Source organism: Alosa pseudoharengus, unplaced genomic scaffold (genome assembly GCF_046254945.1).
Source record: "Alosa pseudoharengus isolate Yale_2024_CS ecotype anadromous, Long Island Sound unplaced genomic scaffold, YU_APseudo_1.1 YU_APseudo_1.1_scf_21, whole genome shotgun sequence".
Classification (NCBI taxonomy): Eukaryota; Metazoa; Chordata; class Actinopteri; order Clupeiformes; family Clupeidae; genus Alosa; species Alosa pseudoharengus.
The window spans coordinates 4020446-4045119 of record NW_027468674.1 but is presented as its reverse complement, the minus strand read 5'-3'; the positions used below and the strand labels follow the sequence as shown (position 1 = coordinate 4045119).

Here is a 24674-nt window from a genome sequence, read left to right as displayed (position 1 = left end):
ACTCTGATGCTATTTTTAAGTCCATACGTTGGAGTGAGAGTTCTAGGGTTTGTGTTGGACATTTGGACTCACCTGAGTCTCAAGAAAATTCAAAATCAGAGTTAGAGGAGGTCTGAAGTCATTAGTAATTCCGCTAGTGAAGTTGAAGTCCTGAAGTATTCCTGCGACAGACTTAAATTTTCTTGAGCTTCTCCTCCTGGAGACAGAACCACCCATCAACAGTGCCGTGTGCATATAATTTCAATCAAAGCTTTAGGTAAAACAAAACTTACTCAAACAGATCATCAAATGCCTTGTTCACCAGATTATGCATTGGTGAAATCAGCCGTCCATTCAGATCTGTGATTTTCTTAGTGGACTTTGACTTTGTCACTCCTCCTTTGTGACACAAAGCTCTCAAGGTGCGATGGTACCCCCGGGCTGTGTCAGTGAATGGATATTCAGTCACCCTGCTAGCTGGTACTTACGTCAGTATATCAGAACCATGAAGTTTATAGTAGCATGATGAGCAGCCTTTATGTCATTGGTATATGTTCTGATACTAAGTTGCTGTTGTACACTTAATGGTTAATTAACATACTGGATTTATCACTTCGCGCTCAGCTATTTGGAGACACTTCTGCTCAGCCTCCTTTGTCCCCTGAGAGAGAAGGTGCTGCAGATCATTGTACTTGTCCTGCAGTGAATGATGCAACTTATACAGCTGGTCATCCAGTTGCTTCTTCACTCTTGAACATGCCTTGTCTTTCATCTTAGACTGAAAACAACAGATACACATATAAGATATCCTGTTTATAATCCAAGACACACTGCTGCAAAACTAATATCAACTTACAAATTCAACATTGGTGTGGCTGTCACAGTTTGAGCCCTGGATTAAGGACAGAACCCCCTGAGCTTCCTTAATGTAGTCCTCTTCTCTCTTTTCAGGGAAGTTGGCATTGAGTTTCCTTAGTTGTTCTATTAGATCTGGGACTTCTAAAGAAAACAAATGTAGAAGGGCTACAAATAAAGTCCTGTTTTGGGTGTGATTTCTAAAGAACACACAACAGGACTGTGGGAGTTTTAGTAGCAAGGTATTTCATGTACAGATGTGTGACTTGTAGAAATCACTTCTTAAAGGATAAGTTCGGTGTGATATTGTCCTAAAGTGTGTTGAAACATGATACCGAGGGCCAGATATACGTACATTTGCGAACATAGCGTTATCAGCGCCATGGACACACCGCAGATTGCGAATGCTGTCAGACCCAAGTTTCCGTCGTATTTATCAATCGTTCAATCCTTAGTGTAAACTGCGCCTTTCTCTGCCTTTCTCCGCCCATAAACGCAATTTACGAACGTCCACAACTGAATGGCAGCGCCTACATACAAGCGCAGTTGAATGAAGTTAACTGATGACAACATTAAAAAGAATCAAACGTTTAGCGATCATGAAATAATACCATACATGGGGCGCGTCTAGATTTCTAGGCTACCCGCGTCAGGCAGTTTGCGCTTTTACATCATTGTGGCCTGTTTGTACATACGTCGCAATGATTTTACACGCACATTTCGAAACAAATACGCTTGAAATGGGCGCAAAAGCATTAGTACATCTGGCCCCGAGTGTGAACTTTTGTCTCATAGACCATCTCGGCTTGTCCCCTGCACTCCGAAATCTGGCGCTAGTTAGCCGATGCTACCAACAGGTTTTCAATGGGGGTGCCTCGGGCATTGGGCTAGCCATGCAAATAAATCACTGTTTTACACCATTTACGAGGCTCAAAGTAGCTCCACACTTCATTGGTAGACTTCTGAGGGCCCTGACATTTAAAAGGAGACACTGAGAACTTTGAAAAAGGACTGGTAGTTTATTTACAAGACGATTTATACTGACAGTACCTTCACAAAGTTTTCCGGGCGCCGTCATCTTGAAATCTCGCGTGTCACGGGAAGTCGATTGATGAGAAACTGAATACTCGCAATAGACGTGCTGTACACGTGAAGGAGTGACCGGTATATATGCATATAGCCTACGGACTGCAGCTTCAGCTGACATAATGGAGGATAAGACGAAGACAGGATGGTTCATGTGCATATAGCCTACGGACTGCAGCTTCAGCTGACATAACGGACGATAAGACGAAGACAGGATGGTTCATGTCACGTATCAGCTGTAGTTTCGCTCTTTATCATCAATCAACTTCCCGTGATGCGAGATTTCAAGGAAAACTTTGTGAAGGTACTAATCGTCGTGTAAATAAACTACCAGTGCTTTTTCAAAGTTCTCAATGTCTCGTTTTAAATGTCAGGGTCCTCGGAAGTCTACCAATAAAGTGTGAAGCTACTTTGAGCCACCAAACTTCTCCTTTAACGTACCTGTGTGCTTTTCAGATAGAAAGTTTTCCTTCCGAAATTCTTTCGAACTGACAGTGAAAACCTCAAAGTTCTCATCGCTGAAATAATGCTGAGACAGAAAAAGTGATACAAGTTAATGTAACAATTTAATTAAAGAAAGACAAATAGAAATACAATAAAGAAATGAATACCTGTATCTCTTTATGTTTAGAAAAAGCATGTCTTATTCGTTTCTTAGACAGTTCATTTCTATGCAATATGCATCCACGAGTCTTCATCTTCTCATGGTCTGCTCTCTGTTGGTAAGGATATCAAATATGTAAGCTGTGATGTAGCCAACCGGCAAGTATAGAGCACAATAACCCCACCCCTCCTCGGAGAGAGCTTAGTTTCCAGAAGTAAGTTTCCCATTTATTTCTCCAATCTACGTCTGTAAAAATCCATATGTAAAGAGTTTTAGATCATGCCTTAGGCTAACCAGCTATGACATGACTCATACTCATAGAACATATCATTTCGAGCAAAAAAACAAACAGAAAAACGAAAAAAAGGCAAAGATTCAAGACTGTACCCTATTTTAATTTCCGAGTGAAGGAACTATTCATCCCATGAGCCCTTTTAAACTAGTCATCCCATGAGCCTTTTCGAACATTTGCAGCCTAAAGACAGGTTAACATGCTTCTATCTTAAATAGTGTTGCACGGTGTATCGATACTAAAAAGGCTTCACGCAAAAAACGATACGATTTTCGACGTTTTTAGAATCGATACTTTATTAAAATAATAACGTTCTGTGTTTGTGTGAACTGCTGCTCTCACTGCTACTTGCACGCATCTAGGCAAGTGGGCGTGTCAAGCAGGCAGCTCTGAGTGAGTGAGTGCGCAGCCAACGTCAACATAGTTCTTTGCCGACAGTCCTCGGCCTTGTGGATAAAACAAAAGGTGAAGTGAAATCTGCAACTATTTCGGATACATCGCGAATAGTAAAGGCAAGCCATCAGGTACACACAGGCCCGTTTGAAAAATATGTTTCAAAGTCATTTAAAAGCAGTAGGCTACGCATGGAACTTGGCTAAACACCTCGCAGACATATCCCAACATTTTTAAAGAGTTCAAAAAACGACAGGTTAACGAATATGCTATAGAAAACACGACTACATGGTTAGTGCCAAGTTCTTCTCTTCTGTTTTAGTCTAGCCTAAGTGAAACGAGTATATGGTTCTCTGGGATAAAGCGAACCTTCCTTCATGTTGACGAGACATAACGAGCTGTAATCATTTTGACGAGACATAACGAGCTGTAATCATAGGGTGCTAACGTGATGAAAGCGCAGTGTTCACGCCAGAATAACATTACCATAACTTGTAAACAATCTATTTCATGTTCGGTCAGTAATACTGGTAATATTTGTCATGGCATGTAGACTGCAATTGGTTTAATAATTATTGGCCAGATGTAAGATAGGATACCCGAAATGCGCTAATTAAAGCCCACGGCATATAATACCACCAAAGCGTGTTGAGTCCTAATAATAATAGCGGCTTATTGTTACGTGGTAGCAAATCATGTTATCAAAGAAATAGACGTAATGTAGGAATGCACACAGATATATTGCAACAGGTAGGCTAATGGTGTAAGCCTATCTGACGAAGACCTGAGTGGTTGGAATGTCGTACTTGTACACTGGGCGCAAAGAAGACAATCCTCACATTTTTACCTTTGCAACTGTCAAAAAAATCCCATGAACACGGGAAGGCCTAGGGTAGCCTATACTGTACATCAGATGGCCTAAAGATTAGGCCCCTCTGCATAGCATTCAGTGATTTGCATGCAGTAATTTCAACACTGACCTTGATCTAGTCTAGTGGCTATTTAAAGCTACTTTATTGCCAAAACAACACAATGTAAATGAACTATAACAAACAATAAAGGACTTAATCACACAAAGTAGGCCTACTATTTTACTGACTATAAAAAATGATAATTATGTAGGAAGTTTAGAACCCAGAGTTGACCTACACACTTCAGTATCGAGCATCGTGATATTTATGGCAGGTATCTTATCGAAGTCATAATTTTGGTATCGTGACAACACTAATCTTAAAGGTGCTCTAAGCAATGCTGGGTAACGTCACTTCTGTTGACTTTCAAACAAAACAGAGGGCTAGCTCGCTACTTCCTCCCCCTCACTCCCGTGCTGCTCCCGTGCAATTGAAGCTCTCCTAAACGCGCATCTGTTCTGTGATTTGCTGGAACAGTTTGTTATGTTTTATGGGCTAGGTTTGCCCAGGTTGTTTTTGTTGCCGTTTTTGGAGCCTGGGCTGTCCACAGAGATCGTGTTTTTTTTACAGTGTATTCAGAACACAGAGAGCTAGTGGTTGGTTAGGTGATATTTGCAGTAAGTGACATAAAATGTTTTAGCCTAAATAATGCGTGGCATTGCTTACAGCGCCTTTAATCTCACACAAGAAGATGACTAACATCCTACCGTTTCCATTGAGTAAATGGAACTTTCAAGGTGAGAATTTTTTTTTATCAGACGGCCACAAATCATTTCTGACAGCCTGGGGCGCGTTTCCCAAAAGCATAGTTGCTAACTAAGTTAGCTTTGTTGGTTGCAATGCAACTTCCCATTGCTAACCAACTAAGTTGCTAACAGATTAGCAACTATGCTTTTAGGAAACACACCCCTGGTATCCATCTTGATTGCAGTGAGTAATGAGACGACATGTGTGGGAACAGTGCCTGACAGTGCCCATAAATGTTGCCATGGCAATGACGATCTCTATCAATCAAAGGCTCTGCTTTCAATGGCTTTTATATTACACGTTAGGATTTTGGGTAGTACTTTTCTGTTAAATTGTGAATAAAACATTTTTTTCTCAAAACAAGGTTGATGCCCCATTAACTTTTGCTGTCTATATGAGCATGTACAATCACTTGGTCATGTCGTAAATGGTTTTAAGTAGGGGTGGGCGATATATATCGTCTGCGATAATATCGTGATTGTTGTTTTAACGATGTGCAATTTGACATTATCGAGTATTTAAATTACTTATGGGGAAAAAACACTCGAAATCACGCACTGAAGACTCATACATTCCCAGGAGGTGTATGCGGGAGAAGCCCCTGGCTGCAGCAGAGCAAGTGTCACGTGAACACTAGTGGGTCACAACATTGTCCCACGCACGCCTAATGTTTATTTTGTGCAGCGAGAGTAGCCTACTTCGGATTTTATGCGGCTACTTTTGTCAAGTATCTGTTCAAGTAGCATTGATGAGACAGTCACGTTTTTTCCTACATGGTATTATATGGAGAGAAAACATTAGCCTTTGAGTATTTTAATAGTCAGTTGTAAACAAAGAACTATTCTCAAGTAACTCTTTTGTAAATGGACTGAAGTTCGCTGTAAATATCTATGTTTACCGATTATGCTAACGTTAGCATCTCTATGGGATTTCTCATATACATTAGCCATAAGCTAACGCATTAGTTTCTATTCTGTAACTTGGAATGGTAGCTTCTTGGAAGGCTAGTGCTCTTAAACAAAACATACAATGAAATAACTGATATGTACTCTGTTGGTCTGCTTAGTTTTACAGTGAATCCTATGTGAAGGTTTGAAAGGAACTTCAGCCTCAGACTTTCTCTTGGGAAACTGTTAGGCCTATTCATCTTCTCTAATGTAGCTGGCTAGACCATGCCATTGCCACACACCCAAGTGGGGGCAGAATTGGAAATGTGTCATAGAGTGACAATGCAATGGTTGATTTGGTTAAAAAGTCACAGGTTAGGTTATTGGTTATTATTGTAATGATGCTATTCATAAATAATTAGCCGTAAAGTAACTCAGACTTTAACAAAACATTTTTTTAAAGGATATCGACTAATTATCGTTATCGTCAAAATCACAAAAAATATTGAGATATTATTTTTTGTCCATATCGCCCACCCCTAGTTTTAAGTCTACCATGGACAGTTACGATTTCATGGCTTATACTCCAGTTGTCAATGGAGAAATTGTATTGAATTCTTACTTCCGGAATGGGCGGGACTGTTGCGGTCTATGTCAAACACTTTTAAGTCAGATGCACATGTATACCTGTGTTCCTGTAATTCCCAGGTCTTCATCTGTCAAATCGTTGTCCCTGAATGAAGAGATGAGGGGGTTCAATAATGTATTGTTATGTAAAACTAACTCCTCATGCAATTATAGCTGGTGGTCAGGACACCACAGAAAACAAGTGGTTATTAATCAATTTACTAATGTAAATTTACCATTTTGTTATCTGTTCTATACCATACTGTTATTTCAGTAACTGTGTTGTCAAGCGTATCCAATATTAGTCTGGCTCCACCAAAAATGGCTACCACCAAGTGTCCTGTATATTCGTATATGTGTGTGTGTGTATGGTTTTATATGTATACATTGATGTTTATGCCAGTGCCCTCACTTAGAGACAATAATTCAATCATGGGGGGGTGGGGGTTCTGTATAGGCTGTGTGTTTGGACTTTGGGATTCATGACGAGTCTCTTTATGGTGGCTGGGAGGAGAGACTTGCATCTGGTTGACTGATGGCAATTGACTTTAATGAACTAATTGATGCCAGAGGAAACACAGGATGGGGATAGGGTGTTCCTCTTTATAAAAAAGGCGGCTGACAGATTGACGAGAGAGAGGTGGGGGAAGACACGAGAGTTCTATTGGAGAGAGAAGCCACGATACGGAAGGAGCCGGGGGCAGCAGTGGAGAGTGATCGATACAACGCAAGCTAAGTGTTTGATTAAGGAACGTCTGAACTGTCTAGCCAGCCGCATGTTAATATAGTAGAGCGGCTACAAGGCCAATTTGGCAAGAATCGTGCAAATTATGATACAAGCATGAAACTTGGTAGGTATGTGCTTATGACCAATACAATCAAATCTACCTGATTGGCCACTTGAAATGGTGGCCATTTTCCAAGATGGCCACCAAAAAAGACTCCAGAAATTGATTTATTGCATAGAATTGATCTAGCAAATTATGATACAAGCATGAAATTCAACATGTATGTGCTTAAGACCAATACAATCAAATCTACCTGATTGGCCACTTGAAATGGTGGCCATTTTCCAAGATGGCCACCAAAAAAGACCCCAGAAATTGATTTGTTGCATAGAATTGACCTAGCAAATTATTAACCTGACTCCGCCAGATGGATTTGCTCCGCATATCTGGGAACTTTTCATTGAAGAACTTTTGGGAAGGGGCGGAAATACTGGTTAGCTGATTGGATAAACCATCTGTCTATCACCACCTTTGTTGGTTATCGACGGGCCAAATCAACCAATTAGAGGAACAAAGTGTTCTTCTAATGCCTTCGTTTAACATACAATTAAGTTCCGTGACTAACGTTAAGATGTTTTAACTTACCATTTGTATGTGACATGAACCTAATCAACGACAATTCCCATCAAGTTTTCACGGTAGGCCCTACACTTCTGAAAAAAGTATCCTCCATTGTGAACTGGAATTAGCCGTGGAGGATGTCTGTGTCGTTCATTCCTCCCAGCTGCATGGCTGAGATAGCTTCACAGCTCACCCAGGAATACTTTCTAATTTGAATAAAACTTGTGCAATAGCTATGCTCATCTATGTGGATGCCGTCATGTTGTTCGTTGCGTCACACCTCAACCCGCCTCAAAGCCAACGCTTATCAGGATGGTCTCACGAAGCTAGCAAATTATGATACAAGCACGAAACTCAACATGTATGTGCTCAAGAGCAATACAATGAAATCTACCTGATTGGCCACTTGAAATGGTGGCCATTTTCCAAGATGGCTGCCAAAAAAGACCCTAGAAGTTGATTTATTGCACAGAATTGTCAAAGCAAATTATGATGGACGCATGAAATTTGGCATGGATGTGATAAAGACCAATACAATCAAATCCACTTGATTTGCTACTTGAAATGCTGGCCATTTTCCAAGATGGCGTCCAAATTTCAAATGTGCAAATTGCAAATGTGGTGTAAATAATTGTTCACTCTCCTGAAATATGTTTCCATAGATGATGAAGTGATACAGATATTAAAAATGTTCCACAATGACAAATAAGCCACTTATGACACACAAATAGCATGGTGATAACATGCTAATAATGCCAGTTCTTAATGTCAATGGAGGGCGTTGCGTAATGCCATCCCCCACCCCCCCAAACAAATAAAATGGTTATGACATGCTAATAATACAATGACACTAATATGCTAATAATTTTATTGTATTGGTCTTGAGCACATACATGCCTTATTTCATGCTTGTATCATAATATCTTTGGTCAATTCTGAGCAATAAATCAATTTCTGGGTTCTTTTTTGGCAGCCATCTTGGAAAATGGCCGCCATTTCAAGTGGCCAATCAGGTAGATTTGATTGTATTGGTCTTGAGCACATACCTGCCGAATTCCACGCTTGTATCATAATTTGCACGATTTTTCCTGTAGCCGCTCTACTAATACTATAGCCGCTCTTGGAGTGGCGGATCGTGCCCTGATTTTCGTGTGTTGACAGGAGGCGCAACGCTGACTGGGACACCGGCATCTGACAAGGATCACAACCAGTGGAGTGGAGTGTGAAGTGGAGTGTGAACACTTACAATGGATGATTTCTCTTGCTACGCTCTCAATTCGTCTTGAAGGGAAGTTATGGTTCTAATCTGTTAAAGGGGTGGTTCAGGATTTTGGACATAAGACCTCATTTCCAAGTAAGCAATTGTGATATTTATCAGTGGAGACCGTTTTCAACACGTTTCATCCAGTCCTTCTAATTGCAGAGTTCGCAGGTGCTAGGCTAGCGCAAGTCAACGGTATGTGCTAGCCTGCCACTAAAGACAGTCTTATCCACTCCAAAGTACACCTGAGGCAAATTCCAGACAATCGATGTAAATGTCTGTGTTGATAGAATAGTGTAAGAAATACAACTACCCTTGCATCGCGTTGCAATAGTTATACTTTGGTCCCTGAAGTTGTTAGTAGTCATTTTGCAACTCAGCGGCGAACTGATATTACCAAGGCTACTACTAGGTGTCCCCATTGGAGTGCGCTTAACTGTTTACTTTTCGGCGCAGTACTACTAACCGGAGCAAGTATAATTCCGTCGCTGCTAAGAAACTAGTCCCTCAAAATGTAATGCGATCGTTGAAATGCAAGGATAGAATAACATTAGAAATAACACTATCAATACAGACATTTACATCGAGAGTCTGGCGTTATAATTTATTTGCCTCGGGTGTACTTTGGAGTGGGTAAGACTGTTTTTAGTGGCAGGCTAGCACATACCTTTGACTTGCGCTAGCCTAGCACCTGCGAACTCTGCAGTTAGAAGGACTGGATGAAACGTGTTGAAAACGGTCTCCACTGATAAATATCACACTTGCTTACTTGGAAATGAGGTCCTATGTCCAAAATCCTGAACCACCCCTTTAATCCCCTGCCGTGCCACCGTCTAAATGATTTGCTTAGTATAGCTGCGCACTGAGTTGTTCTGTTGTGATTCCCCTGTAGCTGGAGGCGGAGCTTTGAGCCACTATGCTGCTGCAACTGCAAAGGCACGTTCACGGTGCTCTGGACTGTGAGACTCTAGCTACGGAAGAACGTGACGTCACTGGTCTGCATACCGCGGACTTCGGACGCTAATAGGCCATTTGAGAGTGGGTTGGTGCCATCTTTTTGTGCTTTATGTGGAATTTTTATTTACTGGTCGGCAGAGGTCACCGACCAGTACAGACTCATTTTATCTTGTGCAGGACTGTTATAGGAGTTGGGCTGGGGACATCAGGAGCGGTCTGTTGCCACCTGCTGACCTTTGGTTAATTTCCTTCCCTGCCCCCTCTGGTGTGGAATGAAATCACTGTGATGTTGTTGGCTTGATGAATTGAAGTGGATTTTATGTGCTTTAACCTGTGATGTGCCAATGAATGCTGTGTCTAGTCATCTAATCTTGCTGTGGGTCTGCATGAAATTATAGTTATACCTGGGGTAGCAGGGGAGTAGCCCCTCAGCACGACAAACGTACCGTTTTGTTAGTGTTGATACAGTCCATTGCCAAACACAATGCTGTAATTTCAGTAACTAGTTATGTGGAGTCGGACATATATTACATACACTTGACAACAAAGTTAGATTTTTTTTCACCTCATGTATTCTTCTGGGTCTATGGAAGTATCGGTCTTTGTGCAGATGTAGGCGATGTTGTTGCATTCACCACCATGTATCAAGTCTTCAATGCTGGCAGTGAGAATCTCCCAAGCACTCTGATCAGAAACAGCTTGATTGATGTCACTGATGATCCACACAGTGGAACACCCTCTCAGGCACTGTATGTACATCAATATAAGTAACATTTTCAAATGTCATATTACATTTATGATGTTATTTGTATATGTTTTTGTATCTTAGCAATTGCAAAACACAAATTAAACCAAGAACAGCACTGGCATGTTTTATTCTATCACATGATTTATTGTGTGATATGTGTCACCTTTTTCCACATCTCTCGTCTGCTCATATCAATGTCTCCAGTTCCCGGGAGATCAATCAACACCAGGTTTTTTAGGATGTCGTTACGACCAGGCACCTTGATAGTCACAGACTTTACGAGAGGCCAGTAGAATCGCCCTGAGGAGTTTGGCTGGCCTGATCTTACGTAGTCACGGATTACTTGCGCAAGATTATTGGCCTGTTGATCATATATTTATGTTAAACACTGCACTTCAAGCGATTGTTCAGAGTAATTTCACCCTAGTGTCCTTTGCACCATGACCTCAAGCCACCCCCACCCCCAAGAAGCTTTTTTCCCTTGGTCGAACATTGGTCGAGTTAGCATTATCAGGCGAATAGCTTAGTGCAGGCCCTAACAGTACCAGTAACAGTGAAACGAGGCATTGGAAAGTTTTAGGCTCGATGTCATGGTGCAAAGGACCCTAGGGTGAAATAACTCCAAACCATAATTTTAAAATGCCTTATAAAGAACATTTAGGAATATTATTTTTATGTATATTCTGAATTATGATTGATTATTTTCTGAATATCTTGTTGACATTTCTCACTGCTATGACACTCACTGTTTGATGAGACTCAATTTTCGTTGTTGAAGACAGAAACTCTGGGATTAGTGCTGATAAGGTATTGTCTGATTGCAGTTCCTCTAGGGTTTTCTTAGTTCCATCTTCTCCATAGACAGCACTGATTTTTTCACTTGCACTCTCCAGCGCTGTGGGATCCCCTTCAGTGTGGTCCTCATGAAGAATGAGATGGAGGTGTTTCAGCTCTTCCATCCAGTCCTAAACAGGTCAATACGAACATGACAAATATGAACATGAAAACATGGGCAATGACACATCCATATTATTATACCCTGACATCACTGGCTATGTCAGTAGGCTATAAAGGTCGGTCCAGTCATCGGCTCCTCCTCTTTATATTTTACTCTTTATCTGAACTGAGGCTAGAGAAGGACTCCTTTGTGTTCTCCTTCAGAGACCTAAAATTACATTCATACATACATTCAACATGATTTTGTCAAATCACTTCAGCACCACTTTTGGGATATGTGTCTCATGAGAACGTAAGTGGTAAGGTCACCAATATCACAAAGAAGCATATTTCATGTACAACACTTATTTAAATTAACATGTGTACAGTGCTTATACAACACATGAACAGTCCACTGCTCAGCCTAGCCCATCTTTGTGTGAGAAGCTGAGCACACGGTAGTGGTCACTGAGGTGCTTGTGGTGGGAACCTGTTGAGAGATGAATTCGATCTCCGCTATGAAGTTGGAGTCTTGTGTATTGGCCTTCACTTGAATAATCACAGAGGTGCAGGCGCTTCCTGTTCCAGAGGGCAGCAATCTCTCTCCCAGGATGGTGTTAATCAGGTAGCTCTTACCAACACCCGTCCTGCCAAACACTCCCACTTTGGTCTTCTTGGACTTTGTTCCTATTTGTCCTATTACAGATCTGTGTATGAAACAACCCACAATATTTTGGAAGCATGCAGTATTGATAATGAACCATGTACATGACACTACCTAACAGTCGTAAGCATGATGCACATTCTGTGCCATAGCTGTTCACAGCTAAGTGTTCCAGCTAAATTCAAAACCCTCACTCTGGTCTATATAAAATAAAATACAACAATGTACAGTATGTTCGACTGTAGACGTTAGTAGAGCCAATACTACGAGTTCTGGTGAATTGCTATTGCCTGCATGTTTCTGTATAGTTTTAGATGATCCGGTGGAATAGTAAGGCAACATGTTATGTATGATCTGAGCAGTGTTGATCTTGATAAATCCTGCTTTTTCAATGATGTTGTGGTCATTTTGCTCTGGCTACATAGCTCCCTGCAGATCCTCTTATCAGTACTTGGGACATTGCCACTCTCCTGTGTAGTGATGGGGACGAGACCGCCTATGCCGAGTCTGAGTCAAGACCGAGTCTTTGAAGGGTCGAGACCGAGTCGAGACCGAGTCTGTTGGTTTTCAAATACAGTCGAGTCTGAGTCAAGACCGAGTCTTTGAGGAAGCAAGTCCGAGTCGAGACCGAGTCCTTTAGGAGTCGAGACCGAGTCGAGACCAAGACCATAAAAAAATTTCAGTTTTAATATTCATAATTTAATATCACCCCAGTTAATAATCAACAGTTAGGCCTACAGACTAAGCTAGATTGGGAATTGTTTAGAGGAGCAGTCTTAACGTCTTAATATGGACTATGCTGACCTACAGACACTCACCGGCAGCAGAGCCATAGAGATAAATAAACGTTTCTGACGGCAGTATCTTTGCATTGCACCATGGGATGTCATTTTCAAATAATGCCGGTCAACATTGCATTTTATTATTATTGTTGTTATGTGTTGTCTGTTTTTTTATATGAACATAAAAAATGCGTTAGTCTCGAGGACTCGGTCTGAAATTACGAGTCCTTCTCCTCCCACTGTGGTCCGAGACCGAGTCAAGACCGAGTCTTTGAAGGAACGAGTCCGAGACGAGACCGAGAAAGCAGAAATTGGTCTCGAGACCGGACTCGAGTCCGAGACCAGACTCGAGTACTACATCACTACTCCTGTGCAACAAAAACTAAGTATTTATTCATGATTCAGTGAACATTTGTCTATCATTTAACTGGTATTATTTAATGTGCGGCATCGCATACCTGCAAAGGCGACCCATCCTCTGTGACAGTTGCTACAACCTCTGTAAGACACTTGAGTCCATCTTCTACAATCAGACATAATAACACTAACGTAGCCTAGCTTGTTTAGCTTTTTAATTGTACACACTACGGTAAACCCCCATGATTATTATGATGTGTATTTACATAATTATTATTTACTGAATCCAAATTTTTCATTTTTAAATAGAAAATGTAACAGATAAGCGTCACAGGGACCTGATTAATTCATTTTTAAAGTTATTGTTTGTATATTTATGTTTTTTGTTTATTTTCATTATTGGTATTTAAAACAGTTTACTGTTAATTTGATCTATTGTAAAGCGCTAGCTAAATACCATAAACTCTCTGACGAAATAAAATTAACAATTCAACAAAACTGGTATTTACAGCTAGCCCAAGGCTTTATATAAAATTCTTCAACAGAAGGCCTGCCTGAATGCAGGCTTGCCCAAAATAAAGGCCTGTGGTTTGCGCAGCCTACAGTAAGTAGGTTAAATAACAGACCCGCCACAATGTGCGGTATGATGATTTTTTACGAGCAAGATGTTTGTGGTGCTCTGCATGTTCTTAAATAACAATGATCATCAGTAGCCTAATATTCGACCATTATTTTGTGTAAATGTCGAACTGTTTTATTTCATTGCATGGCTATTATTGCCCATTGGATGGATTTTAAAACATTATATTGTAACATTAATGATTTGCAAACATTTATTTGAATTATTATCAATTAATAGTGATTGGATTAAGGAGAAAAATAAGATACTTAGAATAACCCATAAATTAGGTCAGCATAACCCAGAGATGACAGTGAAAATAATATAAATCCTGGGTTGTATAACATAGCCTACCCAACAATTATGTAGGTTTAACCTAACAGTTTTGTTACGATAACCCAATGTTTAGGTTAGACTATCAACCCAACTCATTGGGTTGACCGAACAACCCAATTTTCGGGGCTAATATAACTCAGTGCTGGGCTCGACCACTATTTACCCAGTGGATGGGTTGAAATTGGGTTGTTTTTAACCCAATGTTTTTTAGAGTGTGAGTCTTCGTTGCTATGGATGACGTTATTACTCATGCACGAGCTTGACTGAAGTGACCACCTTGATTGGCTGATGATTGTAACGCGGGAATGATTCCAAACACCTCCCTTACGATGAGTGGCAGGTGACAGGTCTGAGAATGCGTGCGCTACACAAGGACAGAAGATGATGAATAGGCTAACTGAATAAAAAGGCCTAGCCTAAATGAATCAAGGCAAAACAAATAGCCTAGTAGCCTAATGAAACATACAGATTGATGTAGTATCTTTGTAACATTATTAAATTAATCTGTTACTATGCCTATGCCTACGTTTGCAAAAGAGAACATTTTAATTTGATTCACAATAATGTTACATTTAATTTACATGTTGACAATGAGTAGCCTAGTTTTGGTTGTTGTTGGTGGCGTTATTGCATGTTAGTTATGCCTACAATGCAAAATTGCTTCCTCACGATTGGAAGCTCTTGTAGCCGCATAGGATTTCAAAACAGGCGAAAAACCGGTTTGTGAATAGGTCTGTGACTTCTTTTAAGCTGTCACAGCTGGTGGGAAGGTGTGATTTGTTGGGGGCAGGGCAGGATTACTGGGCACAAATGTCTGATGGCCCCTCTGCCCCCCAGTCAACGTGTAAATTCGGCTTTGTCAGAACTGAGCTGTGGACGACACGGCATGGCATGCCCAATTGAAAATAAATTAACGCAACGCAACACAGACCCCGCTTCTCTGGCGTCAGTCACTGACATGAACGAAACACAGAACCCGCTTCTCTCACTGCAGTCACTGACAGTAGCCTAGAATAAATGCATGGGGAAAAAAACGTCCCCATGACAAAGACATCGTAAAACACTAAGTTAATATTTTGTCACTATAACATACATCTGTCCTTTGTCAAATGTGTTGTGTTCCAAGCCTAGTGCGTAATTCTGCTTCATAAAGTTGAACAAATACATTTGCTTATTTCACAGAAAAATATAAATAGCCAGTTACGGTCTACAGTGCAGAGTTGGTAAGTTATGGTAGGCCAACTTGGAGTGAACATACAAACAGGGGAAATTCTTTCTCTAGTAGCTGAGTAGCCTCAGGTGCACCCGTAGACATAAGGCCGATCATGCAAGCGCCAATGAATCGTGCTCTCACGACAATCACGCCGTTAAACTTAAATAGGTTAACATCACTCTAAGTTCGCCTTCAAGCAAGGAAAACTATGATTTGAAGACATCTGTTTCGTTGGAAGGGCAAGGGGTAGCAACAGGGCAACACAGAGACAGGCCCGATGGCAGGGCTGTTATGAGAGTATTAAAATATGGGATATTCTACGGGAAAACATTAAAACGGCAAGACAGCGGGGGAAGTTAAAATACGTGAGAAACACGGAAAAAGTTGGCATGCATTGTTTCGGTCCCCATGCACAGGGATTATTTGTCATATTATTAATCACATATGATTATTTATGAAATTGTGCAAACAGGCGCAACACATTTGAAAAGGAAGGACTGGTAGCATGCAAGCTCACGGGAAAGATTGATTTAAGAACGTTATCACAGTGTGTGACTGTGGCGCAAAGCAGCGCGGGCGGAAGACAGCGACAATTGGCAGGGGAGGGTCATGTCTTTTTTAGCAATTCTGTCGGACGGTCATTGAACAATTTCTAGCAGGCAAGGGAGGGTCATGCAACTTTTGACTGAAGCACTCAAAATTCCTCCGGTGGCCCCTTCAATAAATAACGAACAGTCCCTAGATTGCTGCTGGGCTATATGTCTTGGTTCATGTCTGTTAACAACTCATTGCTGTCAAACGAGTAGCCTATCTCGCGGTTGCGTCCATTACAAACAAACATGCAATGTGAACGTCTGGGATTGGGAAGAGCACTAAATTCTCTGAATAAGCACGAAGTCAAACCTTTAAATGAAAGACACTCTTTAAAAATCAAAAAAATAAACCGCTAATAAAGTAAACTTGTGACCATCAAAAATCGTTTATCGCCTGTAACTCCGTGATAACAGGACGTAACAGGAAGGCATTTGGCTGAGCAACGGAGGTTACTATGCTCTATATTTTGTCCAAATGATGTCTGTCTATCATCGTTGCACTCGGAGAAAACCAGAATGTTTAATTTGTCCTGCGTTTCTTCTACAGCTGCAAACGGGATTCACTCGCAGTTAACCAAATATTTCTTTATTAGGGCAGGGCAGGCATATTTCTGGCTATTAAATTATTTCTAAACCAGTCTGCTAAAGTCTGTAGTGAAGTCTGTGTAGGGTTTTCCAGGCTCCATGTCTTTTTACGATACACCCTGCTCACTTGAGCCATCTACCGGTTGTTTGGGTTGTTGCAGCATCTCACTGGGAAAATACAAATTAAAGTCGCATGACACCGCGTGATCCCACGCGCGGACCGCAAGTGAAGCTGGCCAAGTCGAAGCACTGCCCACTGTACCTACATAATTAACCTTATTATCTTCTCTTGACAATTACCATTTGACTTTGGTTTGTTATGGTTAAAATGACTTACTTGATGTAGAGACGAAAGTCACCAGCCTCAATAGAATCAGCTTTTATCTTCTCCACAACGCCATTCAATATCTTCTTTGCCTCACTTATCCCTTTAGATTATTCAGGACAGGACAACAAGGGGGAGTTACAAGCAATATTGAATTTGCATACAGCCAAATCTGCACATACTATGCAAAGCTTTCTACGGAAGCTAGCACAACCATGTTTCTAAAAACGTTGTGACACTGCTAAATGTAAATGAAAAAACTAAAGGCCAAGTTGTGTTCATGTGTAGTTATTTCACTCTAAGTAGGCCTGTGCATGTGCTCCTGGACAGACTACAGGAAAACAGTACCCGCAAGTGTGGCCATTGGCATAACTAGCAGTACATAATTGGAGGGTAGATCGTTCAGATGTCAATAGGCAACCTGGATTTTTCTCAATATTAATCATGCGACATGCTTGTCTAACCAGTAAGTGTCGATTGCTTCTTTGCTGGTGGACTTTCCTCTTCCAAGGTGAAAATCCCAGTTGGTGATTTTCTTTTCATACCTGATGGCGAAAGTGTAAATTGGTAAAAAAAAAATGCATTTGCATTTATCTGATATATAAAACTGATACAAAATATGACACAATTATTAATCACATCACAAGTGTATCATCACATATGATTGTCTGGTACCTTGAGAATTCCTTTGTGTCATCTCTCTAGAATGAAGTGTCCTCTATTGAGTGAAAAATGCTGTAGGCCACAAATTAATGCATAGTATGTCACACACAACCATGACCCATTTGTATGTATGTGGATAATTTTATGTACTATGTAAAGTAATATCATACTTTTTCAACTGGAAATAAATAAATGTATGTATGTATGTATGTATGTATGTATGTCTGTCTGTCTGTCTGTCTGTCCACTGTGTCTAGAAACATGCCCTGAGAGTGCCTGTGACTAAATTATATATTGGTCATTTCCAACAACAAAACATGTGCTTTTTCAAGCTGAATTACCTGAATATCTACTGTTCCACGTGTATTTGATTAAATATCACATGTACTGTATCTGCCCAAATATATTCATTTTTCAGAAATGTATGTTTTATTATGTCTAACTTCAAAATATGTGTTGTGATGTGAATGACCTAGTGTACGTGGGAAATGTTGTGGTGGATATGACATAATTTCATAAATAGACAAATTTAAGATTTAAAAGCATTAAGGGCAACTAAATTGCTTTTCAGCGTGGGCAACGACATTTCCACCCCAACCTGTCTTTTCCGTCACCATGAAAACAGTGGTAGAAAGGAAATTTTGCCTTTTTTCTTATTAAAACTCAAATGAGCCATTCCACAGGGGATTACATGGCTGGACACAAAGTGATTCCATAGGGGATAATAAAAATACACTCTGAACCTTTGGGGGCTAAGACACACCAAAGGTCAAACCAAGACACCAAGGCACACCGACTAATGGATACCCTGTCCCTGGGCCACACTTGGAGCCAAATCTCTGTCCCAGAGTAGAAACTGTGAGAGATGATATGGTTGCCAAATGTCATGACTTGTCGCCCATGGGAACCATTGATTTCAGCCTACTACTACTAAGTCATTTGTCCCCAGGGCCATTGAACTGTTCAATGCTTCCCATAAGGGAAGAGGATAGATAGACGTCAATACTTGTATAATGGCTGTAACCCAGACATACGCTACCTCCAGACCGCTGCGCTCCTCAGACGAACGACGTCTAGCTCTACCTCCGGTACGCTCAGGCCAATCCAAACTTTTCTCATCTGTTGTTCCTCGTTGGTGGAACACACTGCCAGTTCCTACAAGGGCAGGGACATCCCTCTCCATTTTCAAAAAACTCCTGAAGACCCAGCTCTTTAGAGAACATCTCCTCTCATAGCAACACTACAACAAGTCTTGCTGATCCTAGCACTCACCAGCCGTCTTAAACGGACACGTAACTGTTAAAAACAGCACTCACTGATGCACTTATTCTTACTGTACTTATTCTTATGTTTTTTTTAAATTGTCCTAATATTGTTGAGAATCGCTCTAAAATTTAAACTGTTTACCATGTTGTTAGTCGCTTTGGTTAAAAATGCGTCAGCCAAATGTAATGTAATGTAATGTAATGTAATATTACATCAACCCATTCTTGCACTGATAGTTTTTTTATAGTTTTTTATATTACCTTGTCTACTCTCTTATGTCCATATTTATTTTATGCTGGTCTGTAGACTTTATTCTTGCACTGTTGGACTTACTCATTTGCACCATCACCATGACACTCACTCACACAGAGCAACTTACCTTACTATGCACAGAGAATCACAGGCTCAGTACCTGCCTCAGTCATTGCAAGCGCCTCATGCTTAATCACCCACTATGTGGATACTGTTATTTAGTATAATTTGTATTTTAGCATATTCTTTGTCTTCTACTGTCCTTATTGCTTAGTTGTGTTTTTTATATTATATACTTTTATTACTTTTTCTGCTGTTAGTGCATGTTGTGTGTGATGTCTGTATGCTACTGAGACCTTGGATTTCCCCTTGGGGATCATTAAAGTATCTATCTATCTATGTATTTGGCAGGGGAGGGGGGCATAGAATAGAATAAAAAAGAATATAGAATATACTTTAATCAACATGGACATGACAGACAACTCGTTACATAATAAATAGAAACATTGACAGCATGAGCTACACAGCACAGAGGAGCCCCATGTTGGCAAGAATGTGAACTGCCCATGGAGCTTACACTTACAGAGTAGATGGGTAAAAAGGATAGCATTTAAAAAAAAATAAAAAAAAAATAAATAAGAATAGAATGTGGTACAGCCCAGGTTTATGTCTATTTAAGTTGTTTCTTAAGAATTTTTTAATCTGTTTAGTCTGCAATGATGAACCCTATATCGTCTACCTGATGGTAGCGTCTCATATTGTGAAAACGAAGGGTCACAGAGTATATTCTGTCTATCTGTTTCACCACACATAATTTCAATTCTTCTGTGGGTTACCTGATAGCCCAGTTCGAGAGGTGCAAGATGCGTGACATTATTTATTTTTGCAGCCAATCACTGATGTCGTTTTATTTTATTGATTTAGGGCCCTATCATGACATTCTAAAGTGCATCGTCACTCGTCAAAAGTCTATTCAAATTTAGTAGGATGTCCAGTTCACATTGGGAGGGGTTTCGCTATCAAAAGTGGAGCGCATGGCGTAACAAGGTGTTCCTAGGTCTTTTAATCAGTCATATGGGTGTGTTTGGGGAGTAACATCATTTTAAACCAATGAGAATGACATCTGTCATTCCCTTCAACGGTGCAACGCGCGATATGTCAAATAAATGCATCGGTATTTTGGCATTCAAAGGCGCATTTGAAGGAGGCTGCTTGCGAGACCGTATAGAATAGTCATTCTTAAACCATGCTTTACTAAAACCTAGCATAGCCTTCACGCATTTGCACTCGTCTATTTGAACTCATTGGCAAAGTGAAACTAACTTCACCAAGGAGTCAGTCAACGACAAGACAGTTATATGCAGTTACTTTCACTATTGACTGACAATGGGTTACCACCGAAAACATAGGCTGGAAAAAGCAACACTTACCCTAATATTGCTCAAATGACTGAATAAAACAACATTTATCCTGCAGAGGAGTTGCTTATATCTCGTGACAGTGCGTCTTCAGCTGTGCTCCATACGTGTCTCTCGCCTCTCCCCTAATCACTTTTAACCGTCATTACCAATTTGCAAATGATGGTGAATAACTAATCATCATGAGATGCACAGTATTTCGTAATATCTTTGTTGTAATTATGTTTCCCATTGTAATCGTGCAATTTGTAATGCTTTACATGGACGTGCGCTGGTGTGCGTTGAATGATAGAAGGATGGTGCGTGCACCTACCATTATGACTGTTGACATGCGCTCTTAAAATAGCATATGAACAACTCGCCATTGACTTCTGACCAGGTTTAGGTGGTGTATGATAGCGATTTTTAGACAATGCGCTAGTCCCCTCCCTAGGTTGTTAACTGCCACACCCCTGGGCGCAATGCTTAAAAAATAAGCGTGCAAAATACGAATTCAACTTTGCGCGGGTGAATAACGAACTTTACGCCATGCGCTGGTGACCCAAAATACAGCCCTATATCTTAGTCATAGAAGCTAAGAGGGAGCTCCAATGTATCCCAATTTAAGCTCACAAGGTCGGACCTCAAAGCGTTCCAGGGGAACAACATCGGAGATAAACAAAGAACATGGCTGACCATGAGAAGTTGACACTTGTTTTATTTTTGACAAGGTAATTTGACTGCAGTCCAGCCTCCTTGCTTATATAAACCAATCAAAGACGGAAGAACAAAACAAAGTATGAGGTAACAGAATTCATAATACTTTGAACAAAGCCTTCTTTTTTCGGTTTCAATAGCCTCTTTGTAAACGTTAAGAGGACACCAACTTTCTTTGTGAATGAATAATGTATCATAAATAAATAAATGTTCTTCATTATACACACATGTTAAATTCCCATAGAGGCAGGCAGATTTTTATTTTTACAGGCCAGTTATTTCATGGATCCAGGATACTATGAATCCTGATAAAGTTCCCTTAGCCTTTGGAATTAAAGTAGCCCCACATCCTCACCATACCTGGAGATTGGCATGGTTTTATTTCAGTTAGCCTAATAGCTGATTAAGCTAACTAATTTGATTTGCATTGAGAGATGATGTTATGGAAAGTACCTCATGCCAATTTCTAGGTATAGTGAAGGGTATGTGATGATTAAGGCATTATGATCAATTTCAAAAATATTTTATTCCTCTTTTTAGTCAACATTAGCATGGAGGTGTAAACTTATGCAATCCACTGTACACGGTCTGATGACTGCAACACTGTCTTTGAGGTATGTCTATAAAACACATCACCATAATCGAACATAGGCGAAAAAGTAGATTCAACTAGCTTTTTAAGTGCTTGTTGTTTAAAACAAAAAACTATTCCTAAAATAGAAACCAAAGTTCAACTTTTTTTAGTAGGTGTTCAAATTGCAACTGAAAAGTCATCCTCCAACATAAAACCCAGGTATGTTATAACCTATAATAAAGTTTGTGACATTCATTTACAGGGGAGTGATTAAAACAGCTCTCCCACATCCACGAATGAGGTACCCTTGAGCAAGGCACTTAACTCCTGTTCAAGGGCACCTCATCCGTGGATGTGGGAGAGCTGTTTTAATCACTCCCCCCACCAACATTGTTCCTACCAGTCAGGCATGAACCGGCCACCCTTCAGGGACAAGTCCGTTTACCTAATCAGAAGGCCCACGATGCCAAATTAGCCTACCGTATTTTCCTTCTCATATTTCAAGGGTAGCAAAGCAGTGTTGGCCAGTCCAGCCGTGGTTACACATGATCTTTGGTAAGTCGCTTCAGCTCACAGGGTGTGTCCAGTGTACCTTTGATGTACTGTTCACCACTTAGACTGTTTTGAGTTAATGTCTGCTTATTCTTTCATATGTCCTTGTTTGCAAATAAGCCCTGTTTGACTTTAATCGCATCGAAACGATCATCCTGGTAATTTTGTCCCCAATAATTAATCACTATACAGTACAATATGTACAATTGCACTGTGGGCAATTACTACAATGATTGGGCCTCATTTATCAATATCTTCTTACAGAATGTTCTTAAATTTATTCTAAAGAAAGTCCAAATTATGAGAGGCGGAAGACTGGCCTACAAAAATAAAATAATTAAACAGTAAAAAATGTTTCTTGAGGCTTAGTTTGTCCTTTGCAGTTTTCACTGAGACAACATGCTTTTTATGCATCCATATGTGAGCAATGTTTGATTACCATACTATTTATGACGGCTGCTTTGTAGTGAAGGTATTGCTGTAGGAAGGGGGTCACAGTAAACTATGATATCATTATATCTAGTAGCCTAGTTGGTAAAAAAGAAAAAAAGAAAAAAGTGTGTGTGTGAGAAGTGTTATTTGTTGTTATTATAACTACTGTAGTGGATTTTCTACAAAACTGAAGTTTTTTTCACTGAAGTTTTTTCTCTGTCTGGAAAAGAGACCTAAATGTGTTAACAGCTAACTATGTAGCCTACAAAGTTCATCTATCACCAAAACACTGATTGAAATAGAAATCTTACCTTATGATGATGGCTGTTGTTGATGACAGGGAAGGTAAAAGTGGTGTAGTGAAGATCATGAAGTGTGCCAACTCTGGGCCCTATCATGACATTCTAAAGTGCATCGTCACTCGTCAAAAGTCTATTCAAATTTAGTAGGATGTCCAGTTCACATTGGGAGGGGTTTCGTTCTCAAAAGTGGAGCGCATGGCGTAACAAGGTGTTCCTAGGTCTTTTAATCAGTCATATGGGTGTGTTTGGGGCGTAACATCATTTTAAACCAATGAGAATGACATCTGTCATTCCCTTTAACGGCGCAATGCGCGATATGTCAAATAAATGAATCGGTATTTTGGCATTCAACGGCGCATTTGAAGGAGGCTGCTTGCGAGACCGTATGGAATAGTCATTCTTAAACCATGCTTTACTAAAACCTAGCATAGCCTTCACACATTTGCACTCGTCTATTATTTGAACTCATTGGCAAATTGAAACTAACTTCACCAAGTCAGTCAACGACAAGACAGTTATATGCAGTTACTTTCACTATTGACTGACAATGGGTTACCATCGAAAACATAGGCTGGAAAAAGCAACACTTACCCTAATGTTGCTCAAATGACTGAATAAAACAACATTTATCCTGCAGAGGAGTTGCTTATATCTCGTGACAGTGCGTCTTCAGCTGTGCTCCATACGTGTCTCTCGCCTCTCCCCTAATCACTTTTAACCGTCATTACCAATTTGCAAATGATGGTGAATAACTACTCATCATGAGATGTACAGTATTTCGTAATATGTTTATTCTAATTATGTTTACCATTGTAATCGTGCAATTTGTAATGCTTTGCATGGACGTGCGCTGGTGTGCGTTCATGAATGATAGAAGGATGGTGCGTGCACCTGCCAATATGACTGTTGACATGCGCTCTTAAAATAGCATATGAACAACTCGCCATTGATTTCTGACCAGATTTAGGTGGTGTATGATAGCGATTTTTAGACAATGCGCCAGGTCCCTCCCTAGGTTGTTAATTGCCACACCCCTGGGCGCAATGCTTAAAAAATAATAGTGCAAAATAACGAATTCAACTTCGCGCCGGTGAATAACGAACTTTACGCCATGCGCTGGTGACCCAAAATACAGCCCTAAGTATCTTTCCAAACAGGAGTGTCAAGGGCAGGGGGAGTGATTAGCAGCCTATCATGATGTGATTTAGATTTAAAGAAGCCGTGTGGAATTTTAGATAATTTTTGTAAGTTGTCTTGAGACTTGAATTGGTTGGCCTATTACAGGAGGCCTGTGCAGTTGTTTTTGTTTCAATACTGTTTACATAATCACATGTAACCATGGTAATCTGGCCATACAATCAATACTGTTTACATAATCACATGTAATCATAGTAATCTGGCCACACAATCAAT

The 24674-nt window shown here is 40.3% G+C and overlaps 1 protein-coding gene across 1 annotated transcript; it reads right to left on the bottom strand.

The window, feature by feature from the left end:
- Positions 1 to 465: 465 nt before the first annotated feature.
- LOC143137469 (nuclear GTPase SLIP-GC-like) lies at positions 466 to 24287 on the bottom strand. Its single transcript, XM_076297678.1, has 13 exons — positions 23271 to 24287; positions 17782 to 17841; positions 17571 to 17651; positions 17119 to 17209; positions 12123 to 12339; positions 11443 to 11661; positions 10860 to 11057; positions 10514 to 10695; positions 6442 to 6487; positions 2532 to 2636; positions 2362 to 2449; positions 836 to 978; positions 466 to 757 (listed from the first exon to the last, which is right to left on the bottom strand). The coding sequence occupies exons 2-13, from the start codon at positions 17801 to 17803 to the stop codon at positions 572 to 574; spliced, it is 1578 nt and encodes a 525-aa protein (XP_076153793.1). The 5' UTR covers positions 17804 to 17841; positions 23271 to 24287; the 3' UTR covers positions 466 to 571.
- Positions 24288 to 24674: the final 387 nt, after the last annotated feature.

What these genes read in the sequence shown, in the direction of transcription:
- LOC143137469 (XM_076297678.1), bottom strand. Translation starts at nt 17,803, where the DNA reads ATGACACAAAGGAATTCTCAAG. An exon ending in AAATTGAGTCTCATCAAACA is followed by an intron (nt 11,058 to 11,442) that starts GTGAGTGTCATA and finishes TATGATCAACAG; the next exon opens with GCCAATAATCTTGCGCAAGT. An exon ending in CTAAACATAAAGAGATACAG is followed by an intron (nt 2,450 to 2,531) that starts GTATTCATTTCT and finishes TTTCTGTCTCAG; the next exon opens with CATTATTTCAGCGATGAGAA.